This window comes from Perissodus microlepis, chromosome 6 (assembly GCF_051167445.1).
Source record: "Perissodus microlepis isolate ML-2025 ecotype Zambia chromosome 6, ASM5116744v1, whole genome shotgun sequence".
NCBI lineage: Eukaryota > Metazoa > Chordata > Actinopteri > Cichliformes > Cichlidae > Perissodus > Perissodus microlepis.
The window spans coordinates 36643-61498 of NC_140466.1; the positions used below are offsets into that span (position 1 = coordinate 36643).

Below are 24856 nucleotides of genomic sequence, written 5' to 3' on the forward strand. Positions count from 1 at the left end.
GAGAAGGCTAGCAGAGCAGGCCAGGTTTAGTTGATTGTAGTAAAAAAAAGGTTCAGATAACTCCAGCTTACTAAGACCAATGTCTGGATCTGTGAACAACTCGTAATATAATCACATTAAAACATACATGGCTTGGAGAGAAACTCATGCACACTCACTGACACTGCCATCTTGGGGCCAAACTGGCTGTCTCTAGGCAGGGGGTGGAGATAAGTGCAAAGGGAACAACAAAGAAACAAACAAAACAAAACAAATACATGCAGGGGCCCGGAGTGACAAAATGAATTAATTAAATACATCATTCGCAGATGCCAACAGATTAAACCCCTCTGACACTGCTGTTGATCAACAATTTGCAGTATCTCATTCTTTCCATGCTCTGTGCAATATTTTTGGCTCATGTGCAACATCTTTGGTATGAGCAATATTTTGGTCTCAGTGGAATTACCATCCCCACCCTAAATGATAGCCCCTCCACCCTTATTTATTTATTTATTATATTATATACCTGCCCTTGTTTACATCCGCATGATGTTTCTGTTTCAATGTTTCTACGCATACACCATGATATAGTTCACTCACATATATGGGTGCATATATATTGCTGTTTATTTTTTTTCCCTCGTTGCATATTGTTTTCTTTTCTTTACTTGTGCGCCTTTGTGGTCCAGCGACCCAATTTTGCTGTGCAAGAAACCACACAATGACAATAAAAGCTCAAAGTCTAAGTGTGAATAAACTGATTTACCAGGCCAGTAATGTTGTGGGGATGGAGCTGGACTCCCTTAGGGTGGTGTCTTACAGGCGGATGTTGTCCAAACTAAAGAGTGCTGGATAATACCTCCCACCCACTCCATGACGTGCTGGTCAGTCACAGGAGCACACTTAATCAGACTGAGATTACCAAAAAGCACCACTGAATGGCACAGGAAGTGTCTGTGGCCATCTCCCTGTACAACTCCTCCTCTAACACACTGTAAACACTGCAATAGTTGCAGTCTTTTGCGCACACTCTTTACTACTCTGTAATATTCTTTGTCAGTATTCTTGATATTTATTTATAATCACCTCTGTTCATTCTTGATATTTATAATTGAGTGATCTGTATATATTAGTGCTATTTCTCAGTATTCTGATTCTGATTAAATAATTAATGAAACATTTAATGAATTAATTAATGGCCAATTTAATTCATTCATTCAAGTCACTCCTGGCCCTCCATAATAACAAAGGCATGAATGTGTTTTTTGCACGTTATCCCAGTTTGATCCTGTCTATGTAACGGATCTGGGCCCTACAGCTTTAAGCAGCTGCGCGCTCCCGCGGACGGCAATCACTTTCTGGCACAACACCTGAACTATCGCGAGACTCAGTGATCCTTACTGGAGTGAATGGAGAATGACGCGACTATTCATTCAACGAGCCCTGGTTTGGCTTTAGGTGTACACGTTGCTAGGCAACACTGCGACCAACTCCAACAGAAACAAAGGCTTCGTTTTCCGCCACTGACTGAATGAAACACCGAAAAGTCACAGCGATGGCAGCTGAACACATCACGGGGCTGAAGCGGAAAATCAGACTGCTCGGTAAGTTTGTTCGGCGGGTTTCAGCTCAGCTGGAGGCAGCTGTTGCACCTTAGCGGCTTGTTCCGCTCTTCGTGTTCCAGGTGTTGCATTTTCTGCAGTTAATCACAGATTTGAGCGATGAAAGAGCTCACGGATAAAGACGCTTGCTGTCTCCAGTTCGTGTCGATTAGGACAAAGTTTCGACACCTGCAGCTGATCAGTGTCTTTAAATGAGCTGCAGAGAATGAATGAAACGACTTGTCTTCTAAAATTCTCAGTGCCCTAAACTGTGATTGATATTTTAAGCTGTAAAATAAATAGAATAGAATAGAGTAGAATAATCCTTTAATTGTCCCACAAGGGGAAATTTGGTTGTAACAGCAGCCAAAAAGACACATATACAAACAAACAGTACACAGGACACAGGACAGAAACATACACAATTTTTCTTACATATTTACATTAAGGACAATGGTTACTATATACAGAGAGTATTGTACAGTTATTAAATTAAATAAAATTTAAACAACAATGTTATTGTTTGTATAGTCTCCAAAACACCTGGGACTGATTACTGAAGATAATGATTTGTTTTACACATGAGCCATAGCTTGATTCTCGTGACAATCAGATCTGTATTATGGAGGTTCTGCTTCCATCCTGAATGATCGCTACTCCTCATCTGAAATCCCATCTAATGAATGTAAATCATACAGTCGCTGTGAGGTAAACACAAGCAACAGTGGTCTGTCTGTCTGAGGCAGGTGTACTTTAATTTTATATAAAACAGTGCAACCTTATTTTGGTTATATCGAGCAACAGCTGTGACCATCTGACAGGTACACTCAGGGTCCTGCTGAGTTCCATCTTTCTTTCATCAGAAGAAAAAAACGATGGCACAGAAACGCACAGGTAGGCATCCAGCTTGAGGATATTTCATTTTAACTTTATGAAGCATTTTAGAATCAGCATGATTTACGCAGTTATCTCACACAGCTCTTTCATTACTCACATCTGTGATAAACTGCAGAAAGTGCAACACCTGGAACACAAAGAGTCGAGACGAAGCAGCTGAGTGAAAAACAGCAAACTGCCATTTAGGTCCTTAAATGAACTTTAACACTCTTATAATTGACTTAGAGCCAATAAATTCAGCAGGTGACTGTGGGTCACCTGTTTCTCTGTATTATTGTGGTGGTGATGAAACGTGTCCATAGAGGTGGAGAGAAAAGCGTGCTATGACAGACATGAAGCTGCCATCATGAAGAACCAGGAGCTGATCCATCAGCTGAGGGAAGACAACAGGAGGCTGCACAGGAAGCTGGCAGGAGCTCATGCTGTAAGATGGTCACAACACAAGCTAAAGATGTTTGAATGCTGATCTGAACTTTATTTAATTTAAAATAAAGAAGATAATAGTGCAGTCACACACAGACTGAGAAACCTGGCCTACCTAGCTGGAAGCCATTTATGGTCCTTATGAAGCTGGAGACAACAATCCTCCTTCTTTTCCTCTTTTTTAACCACGTTTATCTCACTCAAAAAATGTGTTTTAGAATTCATTTTTGGTGACACTGGTGTCTGCCTCTTAGCGTGATGAGCAGGTGATCAGAGCGGCCTTTCAAAACAGAGCAAGGGAGAGGGAATCCTACCGCAACAAGTCTGTGAAGGTGAGAGGAAGCCTGTGCACGCACCCTGAACTCCGATTTTACTTGAAATGCAGTACTGTGAAGAAATAAGTCCGCCAGTGACTGAGCAGCAATAAGCTGCAGCAATGTTTTTGTGACTTTATCAATCTGTCACATCACTGTGGGGCAATTTTGGTCCACTCTTCTTGACAGCACTAATTCAGATTCGACTTCATTAACCCCCAAAAGAGATTTTTTCTTGCAGCTTACACATAACACACAGTCTTTAAACCAGCTTTGATGCACAGTAAAGCAGAGATCAAGAAAAATAACATAAGGATGAAATAAATAAATAGAATAACAAGGAGAAATGTATAAGAATAAACATTCACAGAAATATTCATCATCTGTCAGCATTAAGTAATCTAAGAGCTGAGAAACGAGGATTTTATGTTTCTGAATTTTAATGAAGGACTTTAAGTTTAGTTTATTCTACACTGGGTCGGGTCCAAGGTCACGGCGACCAACTTATTAACAACACTGCCGAGCGAGTTTCTATCCTTGATACATACTGAGCCAGCAGATAAAAGAAAATCTTCAAAGACTTTCAATAAATGAACAATAAAAATGCCATAAAACGTCCCCACTAACACATTCTCTGTTGATCCTGTTTTATGATGGAGATATTTGTCAAAGACTGTGCCGAGATATTTATAAGACTGCACTATTTCACAAATAACACTCGCTTTATACTCGGGCTTACGCGTCTGAAATCAATGATCATTTCTTTTGTTTTTGACACACATTTAGCTCCAGATAGTTATCATCACACTACTTCACAAATTCAGGCGAAACAGGGCCGTGGACAGACTCAGAGGACAGTGATATCAGGCAATTATAAATCTGTCCTCAGAAGAAGTCCTGCAGCTGTCGGCATACATAATAACGAGAACACATCCCTGAGGGGAACCAGAGCATGACACAGTCCTGCCGGACATTTGTTAACGAGGACCTGTCGACTCGTCAGTAGGAAGTTTAAAGTCAGCATCAGGAGCTGTTCTGGGAGTTTGGAACGTGAGGCTGCGTCTTATTAAAAGCAGAGAGGTCAGCAAACAGAAGTCTAACGTGAGGACTGGATTTTTTGAGGTGCTCTTAGACAGACTTTAATATAAAGGGTTTAGCATCATCAACACTTTCACTCTGCTGATGAGCAAATTACGAAGGATCAAGTTTACCATTAATGGGGGATCAAATAACACTTTAAAGACCTTTTCCAAGGTTTTAATTACCAGAGTCATGTAAGCGCAACGTGAAATCATTTGAAGTTTTGGTTGTAGGGATAGGTACGATCACTTCACTGCAGTTTGCTCCATTCATTTCTGCACAGCTCTCTGAGCTCTGCAGCACCTTGATTCTTTGGTTTTCCAGTCGTTCTAATGGAAATGGTGCTCATCCCGATCAAACTGGGTCATCAACATTATCGCGTTGATGACCCAGTTTGGTCCGAGCTTTAGCTGTGGGACAGATGGCCTCACACTGACTCTGGAATACTTGGGTATGTAGAGGTGTCCACGGTCCACTCAGTGACTCGTAGGTCCCTAAATCATCAGTCCTCCACGGCCCTTAACCTTTAACATGCTCACTAAGGTGTGCAGACTATCTGCTAAAGCTGTTTTGGGTTTGTCATGTCCAGCTGTGTGGCACACAAGATTTGGACCCAAATGCAGGACAGGAAAGGAAATAAACTCAAAATACAAAACAAAGGCTGGCCAGGAACAAGGGTCCAAAACTAAAGAGCCAACAGCTAGAAGACACGCAACCATGAGAGAGGACACAACAAAGAACTGAGACAAACTGAAGGAACAAATAGGCATGCCAGGGAGGGCAGCTAAACCTAAGTGAGAAAACAAGACAAGGAATGTAAAACTAAATACAGAGCACAAAAGACAAAAAACCCAACAAAGTAAAACAAGTAACAGATCTCAGGAAATAAACAGACTTGACACAGAGAGCGCAGGAGGCAGGAAGACAAACTCAGGGAATTACAAAGGACAGAATCAGGGCTGAGAATAAAAGAGAAAATGAGCTAGAATACCAAACTGAAAAAGGCAAGAAAAAAAGAGCAAACTAACCTTCCTGTCGTGATCGGGTCAAATCGCCCCGATTTACGACCTAAAACACTCATAAATATTGTGTTTTACATGTGATTGCCTCCAGGCCTTATGACATCCTCCACACTATGCACTTGAACATGTAAACGTGATGAGCACTTCTTTCATTGAATTTTGAGTGTTTTAATCAACCTTGAATCTGTGGAGTTCCCGGTAAAAAGTGACCACCATAGGAATTTCACCTGAATTTTGGTGAAAAATATTCGTTATGCTAATTTAAGAGCTGATAAAACAGACTGGGAGGGGGTGCACAACACTGGAGTGCTAAGCAGAAAGACACACAGGTGAAAATCCAAACCAAAGGCTAACAAACTGAAGATATCTAACAATGACAGCAATAAACAAAAACTACAAAAGGAAAAAGACTGACTGAGAAAAAGGATCATGAAGGGCTTTTGCAGTTTCTCTGAGCTTGTTGTGAGTTCACTGGAACGTCCTCTTCTGTGAAGATTGTGTTAACATACCTGAATTCTGTAGACCTGCTCACACCGATGATGATCAATCAATTAAGTGTGATTACTTACATTTTTAATTCCTGTGGAAGCAGCAGGGTGTTCTTAGTTCTTCACAGGACTGCACACTAAATCTGTTGTCATGGTCCGCATGCATGACTGTACTGCATTCCTCCTCTGCATGTCTCACAGGAGATCATTGGAACACTAGACGACTGCGTGCTATCCAACAGGAAGCGTCTTAATGCCCTAAAACATGGCACTGAGATCTATGAGAGGCGCCGTGAAGAGCTGAAGATGGCGTACCGGAGAATGAAACCAGAGCACAGTGTAGCGCCCCCTGGTGTTCGCACTTTGAAAAAAGAGGAGAATGCCATGGTAGTTACCTCTCTGATTCAAAAACAAAAAAGTGTCATTGCCTCTGAGTTTCTTTTTATATGGTTCTCATTTGTTATAAGATGTGCAGGTCAAAGGTCACAATGAGCAATGATTCGTGTTTGTCTTCAGAACTTGCGGGTCCTGGAGAACAGTCTGGAAAAAAGCCAGTTTAAGTGCAAGGAGGCCGAGAACATCATGATTGACTACCTGAAATTAAAGAGTCACTTACAGGTCAGTCCAGCGTTCCTCGTAAAACGCAAGACTTTGTTGGCACCGTCTCCTGTAACGGTTTGTGTTAAATACTTTTGAAACAGTCACTGCAAAGCTGGTCTCTGAAAATGGTTATTTTGGTTTTTGCTCTCAGCATTAATTCTGTTTTAGGCGTTAGCAGACACCTGCATGCTCGTACCTGAGCACAGTCTCTTAAACACTTCCTGTAAGATCTCTGTACTCTGCAAAATCTGCTCTTTGAGCCTGACGTCATTAGCCGTTTCTGGGTCCAAAGTCAAACGAACACTGCAGCATCACTGAAAGTTACAAACTGTCTAAATTCTTTCATCTTTAATAAAATGATCAGCGTTGCTGCTTTATAAGGTTTAAATTAAGTTTAACATCCAGGCATCCATGAAAACAGGATTTATTAAATTTAACGGAGTTAGACGTTAGCAGGAAGTTAGCTCGCTAGTTTCCACCTAAACATGATATAGCATGTTCTGACTGAGAGATTTCTAAAAAAAAATTCAAACGTACAGCTCTGCTTGTTAAGTCAAAAGACATGACGTCGTGGTCTCACTCCAAGCGCTTTATTCGTTACGCCATGTTTTACTGCTCACACACAATAACAACAACTCACCGTGGGCCGTGATATAACAGAAAATAACAAGTTAACAATCTCCCTCTTTCTTTTTTTAAAAATAAAAATATAAACACCCCTTTTAAACATTTGTATACATATATGTGTAAACAAAACAAAAAAAAAACCTTGACAACTTTGTTGAACTTCCAGGAAACACTTCAATGTGCTTTGCTTTGCTTAAAGCATACTATCACTGCACACAATAAACAATAGTGTCTGTGAAGGTTCTCAGTCATCCAGGTCATCGTAGTCAAAGGAGCTTGCAAAGAAAAGCGTCTGGACTTCTTTAAGTTACTTGAAGACGTTTCACCTCTCATCCGAGAAGCTTCTTCAGTTCTAAGGTCAAATGGTGGAGAGTCCCAGATATAAACCTAGTGGGAGTATCCCCCCACAGAGGGACAAAAGGACCCCCTGATGATCCTCTAATCGCCTGAGCCAAGGTGTGAAAGCGGGTGTGGGTCCCAATCAGCCAGAGTTTCGGGTGTGTTCATTGTGAAACCTGGCCCCACCTTATCATGCGAATTCCTGAGGTCAGATGGCCCAGGATGTGAGTGGGCGTTAAGGCGTCTGGGAAGGGATCTCAAAACTGGATTATAGATGGCAGAGAGTTGGTGTCGTAAACCCCCGCCTCTGTTCAAAGATGGTCGCTCACAGTGGACATAGATGGCTTCTTTCACTCCTCTTTCAAACCATCTGTCCTCTCTGTCCAAAATGTGAACATTGGCATCCTCGAAAGAGTGTCCTTTATAAGCCTGAAGGAAAAAAGAAGGAACACACACATGTAAAGGAAGCACTCAAAACGTGCGGCTATCCTAAATGGGCGTTCTTAAAGTCAGCAAAGAGGCACAGAAAAGAAGACCAGACACCAGCGAGGGAGGATAAGAAGGACAGACGCAACAACATTGTCATCCCCTATGTAGCCGGTGTATCAGAAAAACTTAGGAGAGTTTTCTCCAAGCATGACATCCCGGTGCATTTCAGACCCAGCAACACGCTCAGACAAAAACTGGTTCACCCGAAAGACAAAACGCCAAAACACAGACTTAACAATGTGGTGTATGCTGTACAGTGCAGCGAGAAATGCCCAGACCTCTACATTGGAGAGACCAAACAGCCACTTCACAAGCGCATGGCACAACACAGAAGAGCCACCTCCACAGGACAAGACTCAGCAGTCCATCTGCATCTTAAGGATAAAGGACACTCTTTCGAGGATGCCAATGTTCACATTTTGGACAGAGAGGACAGATGGTTTGAAAGAGGAGTGAAAGAAGCCATCTATGTCCACTGTGAGCGACCATCTTTGAACAGAGGCGGGGGTTTACGACACCAACTCTCTGCCATCTATAATCCAGTTTTGAGATCCCTTCCCAGACGCCTTAACGCCCACTCACATCCTGGGCCATCTGACCTCAGGAATTCGCATGATAAGGTGGGGCCAGGTTTCACAATGAACACACCCGAAACTCTGGCTGATTGGGACCCACACCCGCTTTCACACCTTGGCTCAGGCGATTAGAGGATCATCAGGGGGTCCTTTTGTCCCTCTGTGGGGGGATACTCCCACTAGGTTTATATCTGGGACTCTCCACCATTTGACCTTAGAACTGAAGAAGCTTCTCGGATGAGAGGTGAAACGTCTTCAAGTAACTTAAAGAAGTCCAGACGCTTTTCTTTGCAAGCTCCTTTGACAATAAACAATAGTGCATTTTAATGCAAAGAAAACTTCACAGTATCCAGAGTCCTTCATCTCGTGCTTTTAGAAAGGTTAAAGGTGAAACTCCCTTTTTTGTCAGATAATCAGCAAGTTGGGATTTGGAATCTGACCAACAAACCTGTCTGATTTTCTTGGCTTGTATGAGCTCTTTAATGCTGCTCATTTCTAGCCTCAGTCTCTTCTCTGTAACCTGCTTAGTGGACTTGAGTGCATCAAACAAGGAATGATTGTCAGTTACACAGATCAAAGGAAGAGCGTTCAGACCAGTGTTACCAGTTGTAAGCTCAGAAAAAAGTGTTGCCAGGAAGACCGCACTGTCTATTCCATCTGACATGGCAAGAGTTTCTCCTGCCAGTGTACTTCTGACCACACGCCTGATTTTTTTAGGCTGCCAAAAGAGAGGACAAAACTTTCCTCCTTTACCCATAAGGACGATTAATGCCCCTCCTTGAGTACCACCATCAGGAAGGTTACCAAAAGAAGCGTCACTGAAAACAACCAGTGCCAAATCCTCACTGTTACCCAAGCTCTGAAACTTAAGAGTCACTTTCTCTGCCTTAAGTTTACAGATAACTTTGTTCACTTCATGAATGGACTGCACAGTTGCATCTTTGATATTAGATCCAAGGCTGCATGTGTCAAACATCACATCAGGCCTCGTTTGTTTGGCAACCCACAAAATCTGTCCTATTTTTGACCTGAGTTGCTCCCGTTCTGTTTCACTTAAGGAAGCATCCCTCTGTACAGCCCGTGCTGCTTGTAACTGAACCGGCTGTAAAGTTGTTGATGTGCCTCTATTACATCATTAACTGTACAAATGTCCATACCCTCTTGAGCCTCTCTGTCCTTGCCCGGATGATGCGGAACCTTCTACCGGATTGCAGAAGTTGGAACAGTTTGTTGCCAGGATGGGACGGGTGCTTCAATATCTGCGCTGCTCTAGTCCGGCATCTCATGGTGTAGGTGTCCTGAAGCGGGGGGAGAGCAATCCTGCAGCAGCGTTCTGCTGTACGGATTACTGTCTGGAGAGCTTTTTGGTCCTTAACACAGCTGTTCCCAAACCAGGATGTGATGTTCTGTGTGAGGATGCTCTCCACAGCGCCTGCTAGAAAGTCCTGAGGATCTCTGGAGAGACCCTGAACTTCCTCAGTTGTCGTAGGTGGTACAGGCGCTGCCTAGCCTTTTTGGTCTGGACCTGAATGTGGGCAGCCCATGTCAGGTCTGAGGAGATGTGGACACCGAGATACTTGAAGGACTGCACCCTGTCCACTGGAGCTCCATTGATGATAATGGGCTTGTAGTCTCTGTGCTGACTCCTTCTGAAGTCCACCACCAGCTCCTTGGTCTCGCCAACGTTCAGCTGGAGGTGGTTATAATGGCACCGTGATGCCAGATTCTTCACTTCATCCATGTAGGCTCATCGTTGTTGGAGATGGCGCCCAACACCACTGTGTCGTCAGCGAACTTCACAATGGTGTTGGAGCCGCGGGCGGCCACACAGTCTGAAGTGTAGAGGGAGTAGAGCAGTGGCGAGAGGACACACCCCTGTGGTGCTCCTGTGTTGATGGTGGTGCTGTTAGAGACGCATCTACCCACCCTCACCACCTGAGTTCTGCCAGTGAGGAAGTCCAACACCCATGCACACAGACGGCTATTGAGTCCCAGTTCATTCTGCCAGTAAAACACTGCGGGATCAACCTGTGATATTTTACCACCAGTTTTGACCATAATGTCTTTGACCTTATTGTACCAATAAAGTGAAGCATCTGCAAGTCCATACACACACTTTTTTAGTTTCCATAGAACATTGTCCTTGCCAGCTTCAGGTGGGGGATGAAGATAAATGTCTCTTGACAGTTCCATTCCCTGCAAAAAGGCAGATGTAATGTCCATTTAATTCATTTTCCACTTGTTTTGATATATCACAGCTAGCACCAGTCTGAGGGACTCAGATGCACATGTTGGAGAGTCTTTCAAACCCGCAACAAGTCGGGCCTTTGGGACGATACCATTATTAGTTTCTTTGAGTGTACAGAACCGTCTAGTAGACACACATTTTTGACCCAGGTCTTTAACTTCATCAAACACACCATTACTTTGCCAGTTCTCAGTCTCCTTTTTGGCAGCATCAAAGGAGATATCTTTTGTTATTAGTACATCTACATCTCTGTTTTCAGCTTCAGTGCAAAGACCATCAACAAGTGACATGTCTAAAGCTTTCTTTTCACCTTCACTACCATCAGGCTCAAGATATTGCACATTGTACCAGTTTTTGTATTGCCCTTTTGCTTTTCCCGGTCTGCCTAGCACTCTGGCTGTATGTTGAACACCGTTGTTTCTGTTCGTAAAAGTGATCAGCTGTCCTGCCCTTAACTTTACATCTGCAGAGGAGACAGGATCAGTGTATGTAGAAGACTGTGTCATAGACATGTTACTGTAGTGTTAGTTTCCCTGTCACTAGTGATCTCTTCTTCCTCACTAATACTCTGTTCACCATCGGGTGCTTCTGTCTCATCATTTTCAACTGTGTCTTTGTTGTCAGTGTCATCATCAGTAGTACTCTGTGGTATTTGTTTATCTCCACTCTGTGCATCCACTTTACTCAACCTTGACTGGTGCACTCTCACAAGAGTCCCCCCATGTCTTACAAATACAACAGCTCCATCCTGCCCAATAATTACACCTGGACCCTTCCACTCTGTACAGTCGACTCGTTTGTAGTATACTTTATCTCCTGCCTCATATTTGTCATCTGTAGGCCCAAGTTGCTTGCGTAGTGCTCTCATGATCCCTTCTGAACACTCTGCCTCAGTAAATGCTTTCCTGGAAGCATGTAATGCTGATATGTGTTCAGCTACTCTTGCGCTTACAGTTGTGCCCTCTAAGGCAGGTGGCTTATCCATCAACACAGAAGGAAGGTTGGGGTTTTGGCCAAACACAAGTTGATGTGGACTATAACCATGTACAGCATACTGTTTTTTGCCATGAGGGCCCAGTCTAACGCAGTGTGCCAGTCACATCCTTGTTCCTTTTTTACCTTCAGGAGGATTTCTGTAAGTGTCATGTTATGTCTCTCCAGTAGTCCGTTGCTCCAGGGACTATACCCCGCCGTTGTCTTTACCTCAATGTTGAAGTTTTCAGCCATGTTCCGAATCTCCGTGTTGTTGAACTCTCCGCCGTTATCTGTGTAGAGCCATCTGGGGGCACCGTGAATGCTTATCCAGGTGTGAATGAAGGAGTTGACGATCTCTGCGGCTTTCTTTGTCTTTACGATGCTGCCGTCACTGAAGCGTGTGAAGTGGTCGATGATGTGAAGGCTCCAGCTCATGTAGAGCCATCGCTACTGTCTCATTATACTCAGAAACCAGAGGTAGACCAACAGCAGCTCTCGGCTTGGTTTTGCAATATCTCTGATAAATGTCACAGTCATGATCTATCTCTTGCAGAATAAATGCACATTGTTGGTCTGTATTGACAGAGCTTTAGATGAGTCTCAATAACCTCTCTGCAGATGCATTGCCAAACTGTTTATGAAGCTTCACAAGAACTTTGTTTCTCTTTTGTAGACATTTCAGCAGTTACAATGAGAACTTCATTTTCATTGCAGCTTTCTGTAGTATTTTCATCTCTAATGTCTGTGAGGGTTTTCAGTCACCCAGGTCTACGATGACCTGGATGACTGAGAACCTTCACAGACATATTGCCGTACATTTTGGGAGGAGCACCCTTCAACTGGTGCGGGAGTATGAAAGGGAATCAAGGAAACTAGTGGCTTATAGGAACCATCTCCATTTCAACCTGAGATGCAGACAAAGCAGAGTTGTTCCTAAGAGCTTGCGCCTTGAATCCACTGTCAGGGGATACAGAGCAGACTTGATTCTACAGAGAGCACAAAATCAGCTTCTAAGCGAAAAGATAAGACAGGTCTATTTCACTATAGATGCCCTCTAGAGCAAGATTAGCCAGACTCTGCAGGAACTGGAAACCCTTCTACCCTCCAATCCTAGAAGAGGTTTACAAGTTTGTGTACAAGGCTCAGCGGGCCCAACGCTCTAAAGGAAAAGAAAGACAATGCAGGAAATTCCACACCTTGCTTTCAAAAACGCTCACTCCTCATTCTGAACCTACACAACTCAGAGAAGAACAGACACCTGAGGACAGTCAGGAAAAATGGGTGAAGAACTTTTCAGACCGGAATCTCACTGAACCTGAAAACAAAGTATTAGCCAAAGGACTCAATTTTGCCATTTCTCTGCAACAGTTGCCCATAGTGAACCTCATCACAGGCACAGAAACCGTCAAACGGATTAATAAATTATCACAGACAGAAGCAGAGCAAATAAGGTGAAAGTCTCAGCCACCCTCTCCAGTGCCAAAGTCCCTCCATCTAACCTCACAATAGAAGAAAAGAAGGCTGTCGCTTCCCTGAGCAAAGACCACAACATCACTATATTACCAGCTGATAAGGGAAGATGCACCGTGGTCCTAAACACAATGGATTACCACACAAAGATCACTACTCAGTGACAACAATACCTACGAAGCCTTAAATCGAGACCCCACAGGCAGCAGTTGTGATGCCTGAGCTCTTGGCCAATCACTACACTGATCCAGAAACCAGTGTTTCACAAGGGCCACATTCCATGGATGTTACCGTGACAAAAAAAAAAAAAGGAAGGAAAAAGCTTGCAGACAACTCTTATATTGAAGGACTTTATTGTGATTTCATGTTTAGTGTCACATTAGGGTGGACCCATCTTCCTGTACTCTGCACTTTATGGTTTGTGTTACCTGTTGTTCTGTCACTCACAGTGAATTATTAGAACATGTTTAAATTGCTATAAATGTCTGTCACAACAGTCATACTTTGTTGTAAATATTTGCCGATTTGCACTACTGCACTTTACAGCTGTGCTGTAAATTATCTCTTTATGTCCAGAATGGGCCAACGCAATCTATTTTTCTTTTCAGTTTGTACTAGATACAAATAAAGTAAGTGTTGCACAAGTCTTTCATCAGGACTGTCTTTATTTATAACTGACAACAGTGTTACATGTTACTATTGAAGCTTACAGGACAAAGGCAAAATAGTATACCGTTGTGCATTATTAGTTGATTTGTATAAAAACACAGCTGCACAACAAAACAAGAACAACAACCACAAAAAATTGATACAACAAATTGGAAAACAGTTATTCATCACTTGCTTGCTTCACAACAACACTTGGGCACATATTTGTGAGCGCACATGATACAGCGACTATCTTATCCAGCAAAGTCATGTTCTCACCTTCACATGGCACCACAAAACCTAAATGGATGGTGTCATTTAGGATAGTGTACTTGGACCGTAGACAGCCTATAACGCGTTCTACATGGATCCAGACATGTGCCAGTTTTCGTGTGTCCTCCACATCTTTTGCTTGTAGCTGACTACGACCCCGTGTAAATGCTGGAATTTTTAAAGTGGCATCCATTAAGGCAACACTTTCCTTGATATCAAAACCCTGGTCAGCGAGCACTATGTCCCCAGGTGAAAGCTTCTGTAGAAAGCCAGATGTTTCAGCTATTCGTTTATCGCTGGTACGCCCTCCCCATCCTTTAGAAATGAAAGAGATGGTCCCTTGTGGTGTGATGCCAATGAGATATTTCATTGTGTGTCTACTTTTGTATGTGGAATACGTCTACGCCATGGCGCGTAAATTTTGTGCTCTCTCTATGAACAGTTCAAAACAGTCAATAATAACTGTCACCCGGTCACCAAACATCTCAACATACTGGTGTGGCATACTGGCCTGTATGCAATGTCTTCCAGGCCAGTGCACCAATGGACTGAGGTGAGCGTATAGTACATTTACAGTAATGTTAAACACAGTGGATGTGGTTGTCCGGCTAATATCAAAGAGGTGTGCAATATGTGCAATTGGAAGGTTGAGTCTTAAACGCATGAGAGTCAACAAGAGCATCTGAAACTGGGAAATTTTCCTGTCAGTGTCTGGCAAGCTCGGGCTGATTTGTTGTAGCACCCCCATTAGTAAAGCAAAAGAAGGCAGCCCTGTGTAGAATTTAACTTTAGAGTTGTTATCTTTCAAGAATTCCGTGTCTAATTTCTGTTTGGACAGTCCTTTTTTTAATATTAGGTTTTCTTCCTGCAGGTGTGCTACTTCATGTAACCTTAGAGAACACATTTTACACTCCTGCAGATCTTCATCCTCGTGCTGTGGAGTTATCTGCTGTGGTTGGATCTCAGCTGTAGTTTTTGTAGTGACTGGTGCTGAAAGACACACATGCATACAGACAAAGACAAGTTCATTTTATGTGCAAAAACAAGACACAGTACTTAATGTGGAAAAAGTGGAATTTATTTATGTACATTAACAATTTTACCTGCATGGATTTCGCCTGGATGAGCCGTCTCTGCCCCAGAGGAACGCGGGCCTTTCGTGACTGTTTTGATTTCGATCTCTGTCTTAACTGATCAAATCTCACTGTTTGAGAGAGGGTGCCCAGTCTGGATCGCATTCCAGCATTTCGTAGGCTGGTTTGCCTACAAAACACAGCAAACATTACACACAGCCACAATAAACAAAGGAGCATAGCGCGATGATTTCTGTTCAGCGCCATATAAGCTTGGAGCAGACTAACATGTGAGGTGGAGTGTTTTCGAACGTTATATTAGGTCTTCGGATAGCGGCAATCCAGGCCATCCATCGCCTCTTCTTGACTTCGGAGACATGGCTTGGACAATTTCTCTTCCACGCCGGAATCCGATAAAAACCATTCGCTTTACGCGGCTGTCGCTCGCCCGGCTTGTGCAGTTAATAATACAACAGCTTCTTGCCATTTTTTGTTTCTTTTTATCGCTGTGTAACTGATTTCAATTGAAAGCCTGCGTGCGCTAGTACCGCTTGCCACGAGTTCCCAGAATTCTTTGCGGTTTTACCCCTGAATGACGTCACATTTTCAATCTCTGTAACAACTCACCGCGGGCAATAGTACTCTCACGATATAACAGAAAATAACAAGTTAACACTGCTATCACTTCCAACATAAATGAAGACAGGAAACTAAACAGCAGTGACGTTTGTAGGGTTACTGAAGTTGGGCTAGCTGGTATATAATGATGTGCTACGTGATCGCTTGCTACACAGCTATGTTAGCATAGCATAAACACAGTGAAGCTGGAGGATGAACGCTAACTTTTTTCCACTCAATAAAAGTTAACGTGAGGGTTCCTGATGGTTAGAGACAAATGCAATCGCATAGCAAGATGCTGTAAAAGGACCAAACTTCAGTCAGGAGAACAACTGAGATAATCCATCCACAATACGAGGTTAGTCATTCATATACTGCTGCATGGGCTGGGCTGTAGATACACCGTAAGGTTTTGATAACTGTGCTTTAAAATGAACAGCGGTAATAAAAACCGAGAGAGGCCGACAGTGATCACCGACTGTTTTTATGGGATAGAGATACAAAACATGTTAAAAACACAACAGCCTTAATAAACGCATAGTTTGGACCCGGAAGGATTCATCACATCATCACTTAAAGACCAGATGGGGTCTGATTATAGGAAGTCTGAGGGTAGTATAATTAAAAGTTTATTTTTTATAAATGTTGCATTAGTGAAATCAGAATATTGTATATTTTATGCATTGATGTGATGTTAATTTGTTGATCGCTTTGCGTTATTTGTGCTTCTGCCTGCATTTCTCTCACTTTACCACCTTCAGGATGAGAGTCTGGCGTATCAGAGCCAGCTCGACACTCTGCAAGCAGAAATCCTGAAGCACAGAGAGGAGCTTCGCAGTCTGCAGGTCGTGAATACTGACAGCCAGCTCTCCAAAGAAGCTGCTAAGGTGACCTGTAATTTCCTTTGCTGTGACTTCAGATTAAGAAACGCTCAGCATCGCTCACATTATCCAGCTGATTTGCCAGAGTCATAAATGAAGGAGTCACTGTATCTCACAACTCACCACCATCAGCCTACATCTTCTTCTGCTTCGCAGGCTGAGTTGCAGCAGCAGGAGGAGCTGCTTCACAAGGAGTGTAAGGAGAGGGACCAAGTGATAGCAAGCTACAGGAAAAAGGTTGATGAGCGCAAGGCCCAGGCTGCAAAAGTTGAGAGAAGGGTGAGAGACATTTAATGTACTCAGTTTTTGTAGATGAATGTTGAGTAACAAATAAAAGAGCAAAGATATAAAGAAGTACCTTCCTGCTCACTCCAGCACAGCAGGCCAATCACATTGATGTTAGTGACACAGATGTTTGGTGACATCATCAGTCTCTCCAACGGTAGAACGATGTGAGGTGAGGGCAAAGACATAGACTTTTCTTGTCCACATCTTTGTCTTTCCTGTCCCCCAGTCATGTCTGTACCGATTGTAATAACTTAAGAGTAAAAAAAGTAATAAAAATAAACAAATAACAAAGATCAATCAAGTGGACCAGCATGGCAAAGCCGTAATGATCCACTTGGGAAAATAAATGTGTGGGGCATTTTTCTTGGTCCTCAGACAATAATTGTGATTGCTACAGTGCTGAACGGAAAAACGTGGAGTGCCCGCTCTGGGTCAGGGACGAGTTCCTGACCCAAGTGGAGGAGTTTAAGTATCTCTGGGTCTTGTTCACGAGTGACAGGAGAAGGGAGCGGGAGATTGACAGACAGATTGGTGCAGCGGCCACGTGGTGAAGAGAGAGCTGAGTGTAAAAGCTTGGTAAAAGGTTCGGGCATCTGTCAAGGATGCCTCCTGGGCGCGTCCTGGGCGAGATTTTCCAGGCATGTCCCACCAGGAGGAGTCCCCGGGGAAGACCCAGGACCAGTGTTGGTCAAGTTACTTGAAAAAAGTAATCAGTAAGTAATTACTGATTACTTCCCCAAAAAGGTAATCCTGTTACTTTACTGATTACTTATTTTCAAAAGTAATTAATTACTTAGTTACTTAGTTACTTTTTAAAAACACGATTTACAACCTGAATAGGTGATAAAGCGATAGATCTTTCAGCCCAATTCTACTTTTTCTGCATAATCCATCATACAAAATGTAATCAAATGGAAAAGTCTCTTTTTTTTAAACTTGTTTTATCCGTTTTAATCTTTTAACTTTATGCATCAAGCAAAAATTAAATTATATGCACCATTCTCTGACTGGAAGAAATTAGTTTAACATTTAAACCTATTTTCTGCACATTCCAGCACATAAAATAAAATAAAATATTTTTTGTGTTTACACTCACTCTTTCAAATAGATGCAAGTAAAACACAGCAGAAAGTAAATAAAGTCAAAGACTAGCAGTCCTGTTGCTCTATTTTCACCTGTAAAACAGGAGCAGGGCAGGCGGAGGTTTACCCTGGTGCAGGTGTGGCGCAGCGGTCAGTGGAAGAATCCGCGAGTTTCTCTGTGAGTTTCCCATTACGTCGTTGCGCACTCGGTGCTTGTTTAGGGGTTTTTTTTCGGTGTAAAAAGAAGTTTTCTTCCCACGCACAACGGACACTAATGTTTTTGTCACTTTTTATGGAATCAAACTCAAAGTAAGGTCAGTACTTCCACGCTTTAAACGCTGCACGCTCATACTCTCTCCCACACTGATATATGATCCATTGTTGATCTGCATACAGCTGTTGTCACAAACGTCGCACTCGCTTACGTCACTGTCATGAGACATTCTCGCAAAAAAATCACGGTTTTAGTAACGCAGTAACGCAGCATTCCTACGGGAAAGTAACGGTAATCTAATTACCGTTTTTGCAATAGTAATCCCTTACTTTACTCGTTACTTGAAAAAAGTAATCAGATTACAGTAATGCGGTACAAGTAACGCGTTACTGCCCATCTCTGCCCAGGACATACTGGAGAGATTATATCTCTCGGCTGGCCTGGGAACACTTTGGTGTTCCCCCCGGATAAGCTAGAGGAGGTGGCTGGGGAGAGGGAGGTCTGGGCCTCTCTGCTTGGGCTGCTGCCCCCCCCGACCCGGCCGCGGATAAGTGGAAGAAATGGATGGATGGACAGTGCTGAGCGGGACAGGCGAAAAAAGAAAGAAACTGTTGTGGTTATAATAAACACGCCCACACCACGCCCAAAAAAAAAAGAAAAAGACAGAAAGGTGTGAGCTGAGACCACTGAGCACACATAATCATACTCAGCCCTGCGCATCCTGTGACCTACAACCCATTAACCGCAGTCTGTTTCTTCAAACACACTATTATGATTCTGTAAAGTGAAACCAGGTCCCTGACATGTGCAGTGGTTGCTGTTGCATCGTGCAGGTACAGCGAGCAGCTGTGCAGCTGGATGAACTAAGCAGTGAGGTCCAGCACAGCACCACCAGGATGTTGGCTGAAGAGGAGAAAGACATTTCGACTGCTGAGGAGGCCTTCAGACGCATCAAAGAGGCCACAGGGATCACCGATATACAGGTGCAAAGGTTTCCGCTCATTCTGCTACACACAGCGTGCTTCCTGATATGCATTTGCCTTTCATGCATTTTGTGTTTGTAGGAATTAGAGGAGCACTTTACTTCTCAGAAGGAGACACGTCGACATCTGGAGAGGCGGCGGGAGGAGAACGAGGAGGTCCTGCTGCAGCTGAAGAAACAGAAGGAGCTTCTGGAGCAACAGTCTGAAGAGATGAAATATTCTGGGGAGGCTAAACTCTCCAGGTCAGACACATATTTAACTCTGTCATGCAGCAGCTGTCACAGTGTTTGTGAATCACATGGACTCTCTGTTGGTGTGAATGGGACTCAGAGGATCACACGAGTGTCTAATGCTTATTCTGAAGCCTCTGCTCTTTCTGTGTGCTTTTTTTAGCCACCAGCAGACGCTGCAGGAGCGTGAGCAGCAGCTGCAGGCTGAGCAGCAGAGGTGCGATGAAGCCGAAGAGCGACTGGATCGGCTTGTGAAAACCCTCGGTGCCGTCCGACACGGAGTTGAGCACCTGGCAGACCATCTTCAGCACATCTCACTGGTACAAACAACCATAGTCTATTAGGATTCCTGATGTTACCACAAGGTCTTCAACGTCAACTTCTCCATTTACTGGGGCAACATTGATTGAACATAGAAACGGATTCTTACAGGCGTGCTGTGTGTTGTCACCATATAGAGAAGGTAAAAATGTCACATCTGACCTGTCCTTCAAGGTCAATAGATAAAGTGATACTAATGCTATGGCCACTGATTGTATTGACAACAATGATATATAGGGATATCACATTATAGTTTGCATTTGACCTGTGACCTCACTTTTACCTTTCACATTAGCCTGTCTCTCATGTTGAAATATCTTTAAAGGATGTGTTGTCAGGAGAGTGAGCTGCAGTTAGTTCGAAGTATACCGTAGTATATTATTAAATACTAAGCTCAAGTCATTCGTGTCCCCTTATTTACAAATCAGTTTGTAAATCATCATTACCTGCTCCCTATATAATGCGTGTGTAATCAAAGTAAACCTCCATCTCAGGGTACGTTTTTTAAGAGTGTTACCTTCAAAGGAAATGCTCCCCAGAGAGAGAACTGCCCTGCTGGAGCTCCACAGTCTTCATGTGCTTTTGTTCCTTTTTTCACTCATCATCTCCCAGGATGAGCACACAGTTCCCAACATGCATCCAGACTCAGAGGACTTTGTGGTGCTGGAACTGATGGCCCAGTGTGAGCAGAAATTGGAGTCCCTGCAGAAAGAGCTTGAGGGGATGGATGTGGCAGCTATAATGAAGGAGATGGAAGAAAAGGAGGTAAGACAAAAGCCTACAAACTCAAAACTTGAAATGGATCATCTGAGTCTGAAACAACATGTTTGACATTTGCAAATTCAGTCAAGGCTTTTGTTTAAGTTTGTCCATGGGCTCCCCATTAAGAGAAAGGCAGTAAAACACGTGTGTGTAGATGATCATTAACACTCAGCAACACCTTCTCTGTTTGAGAATATAACACAGAGCATACAAACACACAGTCTGCCAATGACACTTCACACTAAGCCTAACCCTTCCTGTTTCTGCTATGAGTTCTACGTCAGGATTGAGGGGAAACACAGCACCCAAGTCAAGCCACCTGAGGATCAAGTAGAAGATCCCTACAGTGATGGTAACTTGGTGTTCTTCTACACACTACCAGCTACGACTACAGACTAAATTACATTGAAATTGCTGATTACTTAATTGTGTTCCAGAGGACAAGAGTGACAAGGACGGGGCTCACGTCATCTCTCGTGAGGCACTGAAGCGTCAATCTCAGCTAATCGTCGACTCCAACTCAAAAAGAAAGGCCCAGAAGAAGAGGAAGGGCAAGTTTTAATCCGACGGCATCTCCAAACTCTCCCAAAATAAAGCAGTGATGTGTAAAACGGGATGATTTTAAGCCGAGTGAACAGACTGTGATTTGCCATTGCTATCAAGTTTCTCCTCTTAGCTGCTGCTATAAGGATATGTAGTAAACAACAAATGAAGATTTAAGTTTTAACAGTCTTACATGACTGTCATGAATTGATACCTTATGTCTGTACTTGTTGTGTAAGTAGGTTTCATTTGGCAACAGTCAGCTGTCAACACTTTACTCCACATCATTTTTGGTTGTTTTACTCATATTTCACTCTCTGTCTGTCTCCACAGAATACACTATACAGGAAAGAGGGTGCTCTAAATAGGTCTTGCAGACTCAAATATATGCATCCACTGTACAGGCAATTTTGTTGAGCACTACATGCATGCTATATGGTGTTGCGTGCCTGTCCGGAGGTTTTGGCAGAGGATTTCTTTTTTTTGTGTCCCGTTTGGATCTTCAGCCATCAGAATTGTTGTCTGAAGGCCAAGAAAGATGCCAAGCGGATTTACTTTACCAAGTGGATCATCATGGCCTTGCCATATTGGTCCATTTGATTGACCTTTATTATTATTTATTTATTTTATTTTATTTTTGGTTGTTACAGACGGGATATACTAGGGCATAGGTGTCAAACTCTGGCCCGCGGGCCAAATTTGGCCCGCAGACTAATTACATTTGGCCCGCGAAGCCATACCAAATTGCTATTAGAGCTGGCCTACTGGTATTATACAGCTAATATATATATTGTTTAGTATTAAGCTTTGCTTGTTCCATATTCAGTTTTTCAGCAAAACGTGTTTGAGTCCATAAGAAAAGATTCATTCTTATATCTGGAGGAATAAATATATTTCAATAAATATTAACGTTAGCCCGCGACTTTGTTCCAGTTTTGAATTTTGGCCCACTGTGTATTTGAGTTTGACACCCCTGGACTAGGGCATAGGACAGGGAGAAAGAAAGTGTCACGGTCTGCCAGGGCAAGCCGTGTGGAATATTTAGGACCAGGACGCGGCAGCTCTGGTGCAGGTGAGTATTTATTAACAAAGGAAAAAACAAACAACAAAGGCACTGGGAACATGAAACTGGAACCTAAACTGGATAAAACTAACAAAACAAACCAGAAACGAAGATGCAGGGAGGTCCGGGGAAATACACATGGAGAGATGCAGGGAGACCGAGGGGAAACAACACAGACGAACCAGCAACTACTATGACAGAAGACACAACTTAAATACACTCAGAGAACACAGGGAAATTACACACAGGTGGGGAACACAGCTGGGAGTGATTAACGTGACGAGACTAGGGAGGCAAACTGAAAACACTCACATAAGACGCAGACCTTCACAATAAAACAGGAACTACGCATGAAAGGACACAAACTAAGAAACGCGGACTAAATACAAGAACACACGGCAGAACAGAAAACACCAAACGCTGGGTCAAAAGGACCCAGGATCATGACAGAAAGAATGAAAGAAAGAGGGAGAGAAAGAAAAACACAGGGGAGAAGAGATAGTGAGAAAGGGGGAAGAAAGAAAAATCCCCCCTTCCGGGGGGCGCCCGGAGGGAGCCCAGAGGGATTGATCAAATGTGGTGGCAGATGCTGTATCAAGACTAATGTGATCTATTAGATGGTTTTTATATTGGTTAGAAGAAGATTATTTTTATTTTTCCAGTTAATGAGGACCATTTTCTTGGCAATGCATAGGGCCGTAAAAACAATGTGGGCTGTGTTTATTTCTGTAGTGACCTCATCCAAGCTGCCCAGCAAGCACACTAAAGGGGAGGCTGGAATGTTACATTTCAGACACTTTGATAAGTCTTCACATATCTCGCCCCAAAGCCTCTGAACTGGTGGACAGAACCAAAGAGTGTGGATGTAATTGTCCGGTGTATTTGCTTGACAGTGTGAGCAGTTGTTAGAAAACAGCCCATCTGGAACATCCTATTACCTGTATAGTGGACTCTATGTAATATTTTGTATTGTATTAATCGCAAACTGGGATTTCTGATCCATTGAAAGGTTTGTAAGCATATCTGATACCAAAAGTTTTGGTCTAAGCTGATCCATAAATCCGCTTCCCATTTTGCAATAGGAAGAGATATTGATTCATCTATTTTAGAAAGTGTTCTGTATATTTTAGACAATAATTTGGGGGTTTTAGAGTAAAGAATTGTACCACACTTGGTGGTGTTTGTAATTCAGCTTCACTGGGATTAAATTTATTTTTTACTATGGATTTAATTTGTTGATATTCTAAAAATCGTTTCTTGTTGATCCCATATTGTGTAACTAGTCTGCCAGACGAAATAAAGTCTGTTCCTTCTGATATATGTTCCAAGTATTTAATTCCTTTGCAACTCCAATCTGGAAAGTTTATCATATTATTGTTTTGTAATATGTCCGGATTGTTCAAGATAGGTGTACGTTTGCATGGGATTAATGAAGACTCTGTCATTTTTAGAAACTCCCACCATGCTGTCAGAGAAGAGCTGATGTTGATGCTTTTAAAGCATTCATGTCGTTTGATGTTTGAGCTGATAAATGGTAGGTCTGAAATTTCTAGGTTATTACATAGTGCCTGTTCTACATCTATCCAAGGTTCATCTAAGAAGGTGTGTTTTAACCATCTAGAGATAAACTGAAGCCTGTTGGATGAAAAGTAGTGATTAAAGTTTGGCAGATCTAATCCTCCTTTATCCTTGGTCCTTTGTAATGTTTTTAAGCTGATACGTGGGGGTTTATCTTTCCAAAAGAATTTAGAAATATACGAGTCTAGAGATCTGAACCAATCTTGTGATGACTTACTTGGGATCATTGAAAATAAATAGTTTATCTTTGGTAAGACCATCATTTTTATAGCGGAAACCCTTCCCATGAGTGATATGGGTAGACATTTCCATCTAGCCAGATCGCCGCCTACTGTCTTTAAAAGTGGGATGTGGTTTAATGTAGTTAAATCTGCAAGCTTAGGAGAGATATTGATACCTAAATATTTTATATTTCCAGATTGCAGTCAGGTAGATGCAGAATTATGGAAGGAGCAATTAATCGGAAGAACTGTAGATTTTGACCAGTTAATTGAATAATCTTAGACTCTTGAGAAAGAGTTTATCAATTCAATCACCCCAGAGAGATTGGTTTGTGAATTTGGAGAAAAAGTAACGCGTCATCCGGATAAAGGCTGATTTTATATTCTACATTCTTGCATTTTATGCCCTTAATTACTGTATTCTGTCTAATTACTGCTGCTAGTGGTTCAATAAAAATTGCAAACAGTGAAGGGGAGAGTGGGCATCCCTGCCTGGTGCCCTCAGGAGACAGAAGCTGGAGGATGTTTGGTCATTTGTTTTGACACAAGCTGTTGGGGAATTGTATAATATTTTTAACCAGTTAATGAAAGAGGTTCCAAAACCAAATTTGTGTAAAGTTGCAAATAAAAATTTCCAGTTAACTCTGTCAAACGCTTTTTCTTGCCCACAACTGGTCATGGCAGATGGCTGCCCCTCTCTGAGCTTGGTCCGGCTGAAGGTTTCTTTCTGTTGAAAAGGTTTTCCTTCCCACAGTAGCCAAAGCGCTCGCTCATAGGCTTCAAATCTGTTGTTTTTTTTCTTTGTTTTCTTTATATTATCATATGGAATTTACCTTAAAACATAAGGCAAGGCAAGGCAAGTTTATTTGTATAGCACAATTCAACAACAAGGTGATTCAAAGTGCTTTACAGAGACATTAGAAACAAAAACAAATAAAAAGCATGATT

The 24856-nt window shown here is 42.6% G+C and overlaps 1 protein-coding gene and 1 pseudogene across 1 annotated transcript; one reads left to right on the forward strand and one right to left on the reverse strand.

The window, feature by feature from the left end:
* Positions 1-1378: 1378 nt before the first annotated feature.
* On the forward strand, positions 1379-23425 carry LOC146384681 (outer dynein arm-docking complex subunit 3-like). Its single transcript, XM_084930112.1, has 13 exons — positions 1379-1586; positions 2783-2904; positions 3158-3235; positions 6009-6194; positions 6324-6425; positions 16504-16629; positions 16780-16902; positions 19041-19190; positions 19272-19432; positions 19584-19740; positions 20354-20506; positions 20777-20855; positions 20941-23425. Exons 1-13 carry the CDS (start codon positions 1514-1516, stop codon positions 21063-21065), a joined length of 1635 nt encoding a protein of 544 aa, XP_084786238.1. The 5' UTR covers positions 1379-1513; the 3' UTR covers positions 21066-23425.
* LOC146384682 (uncharacterized) lies at positions 13960-15060 on the reverse strand (annotated as a pseudogene).
* Positions 23426-24856: the final 1431 nt, after the last annotated feature.

Excerpts from the sequence above, each read along its gene's own strand:
- LOC146384681 (XM_084930112.1), top strand. The coding sequence starts at position 1,514 with ATGAAACACCGAAAAGTCACAGCGATGGCAGCTGAACACATCACGGGG. Across the intron at positions 6,195-6,323 it reads AAAAAGAGGAGAATGCCATG|AACTTGCGGGTCCTGGAGAA; the intron begins GTAGTTACCTCT and ends GTTTGTCTTCAG. Across the intron at positions 6,426-16,503 it reads AATTAAAGAGTCACTTACAG|GATGAGAGTCTGGCGTATCA; the intron begins GTCAGTCCAGCG and ends TACCACCTTCAG.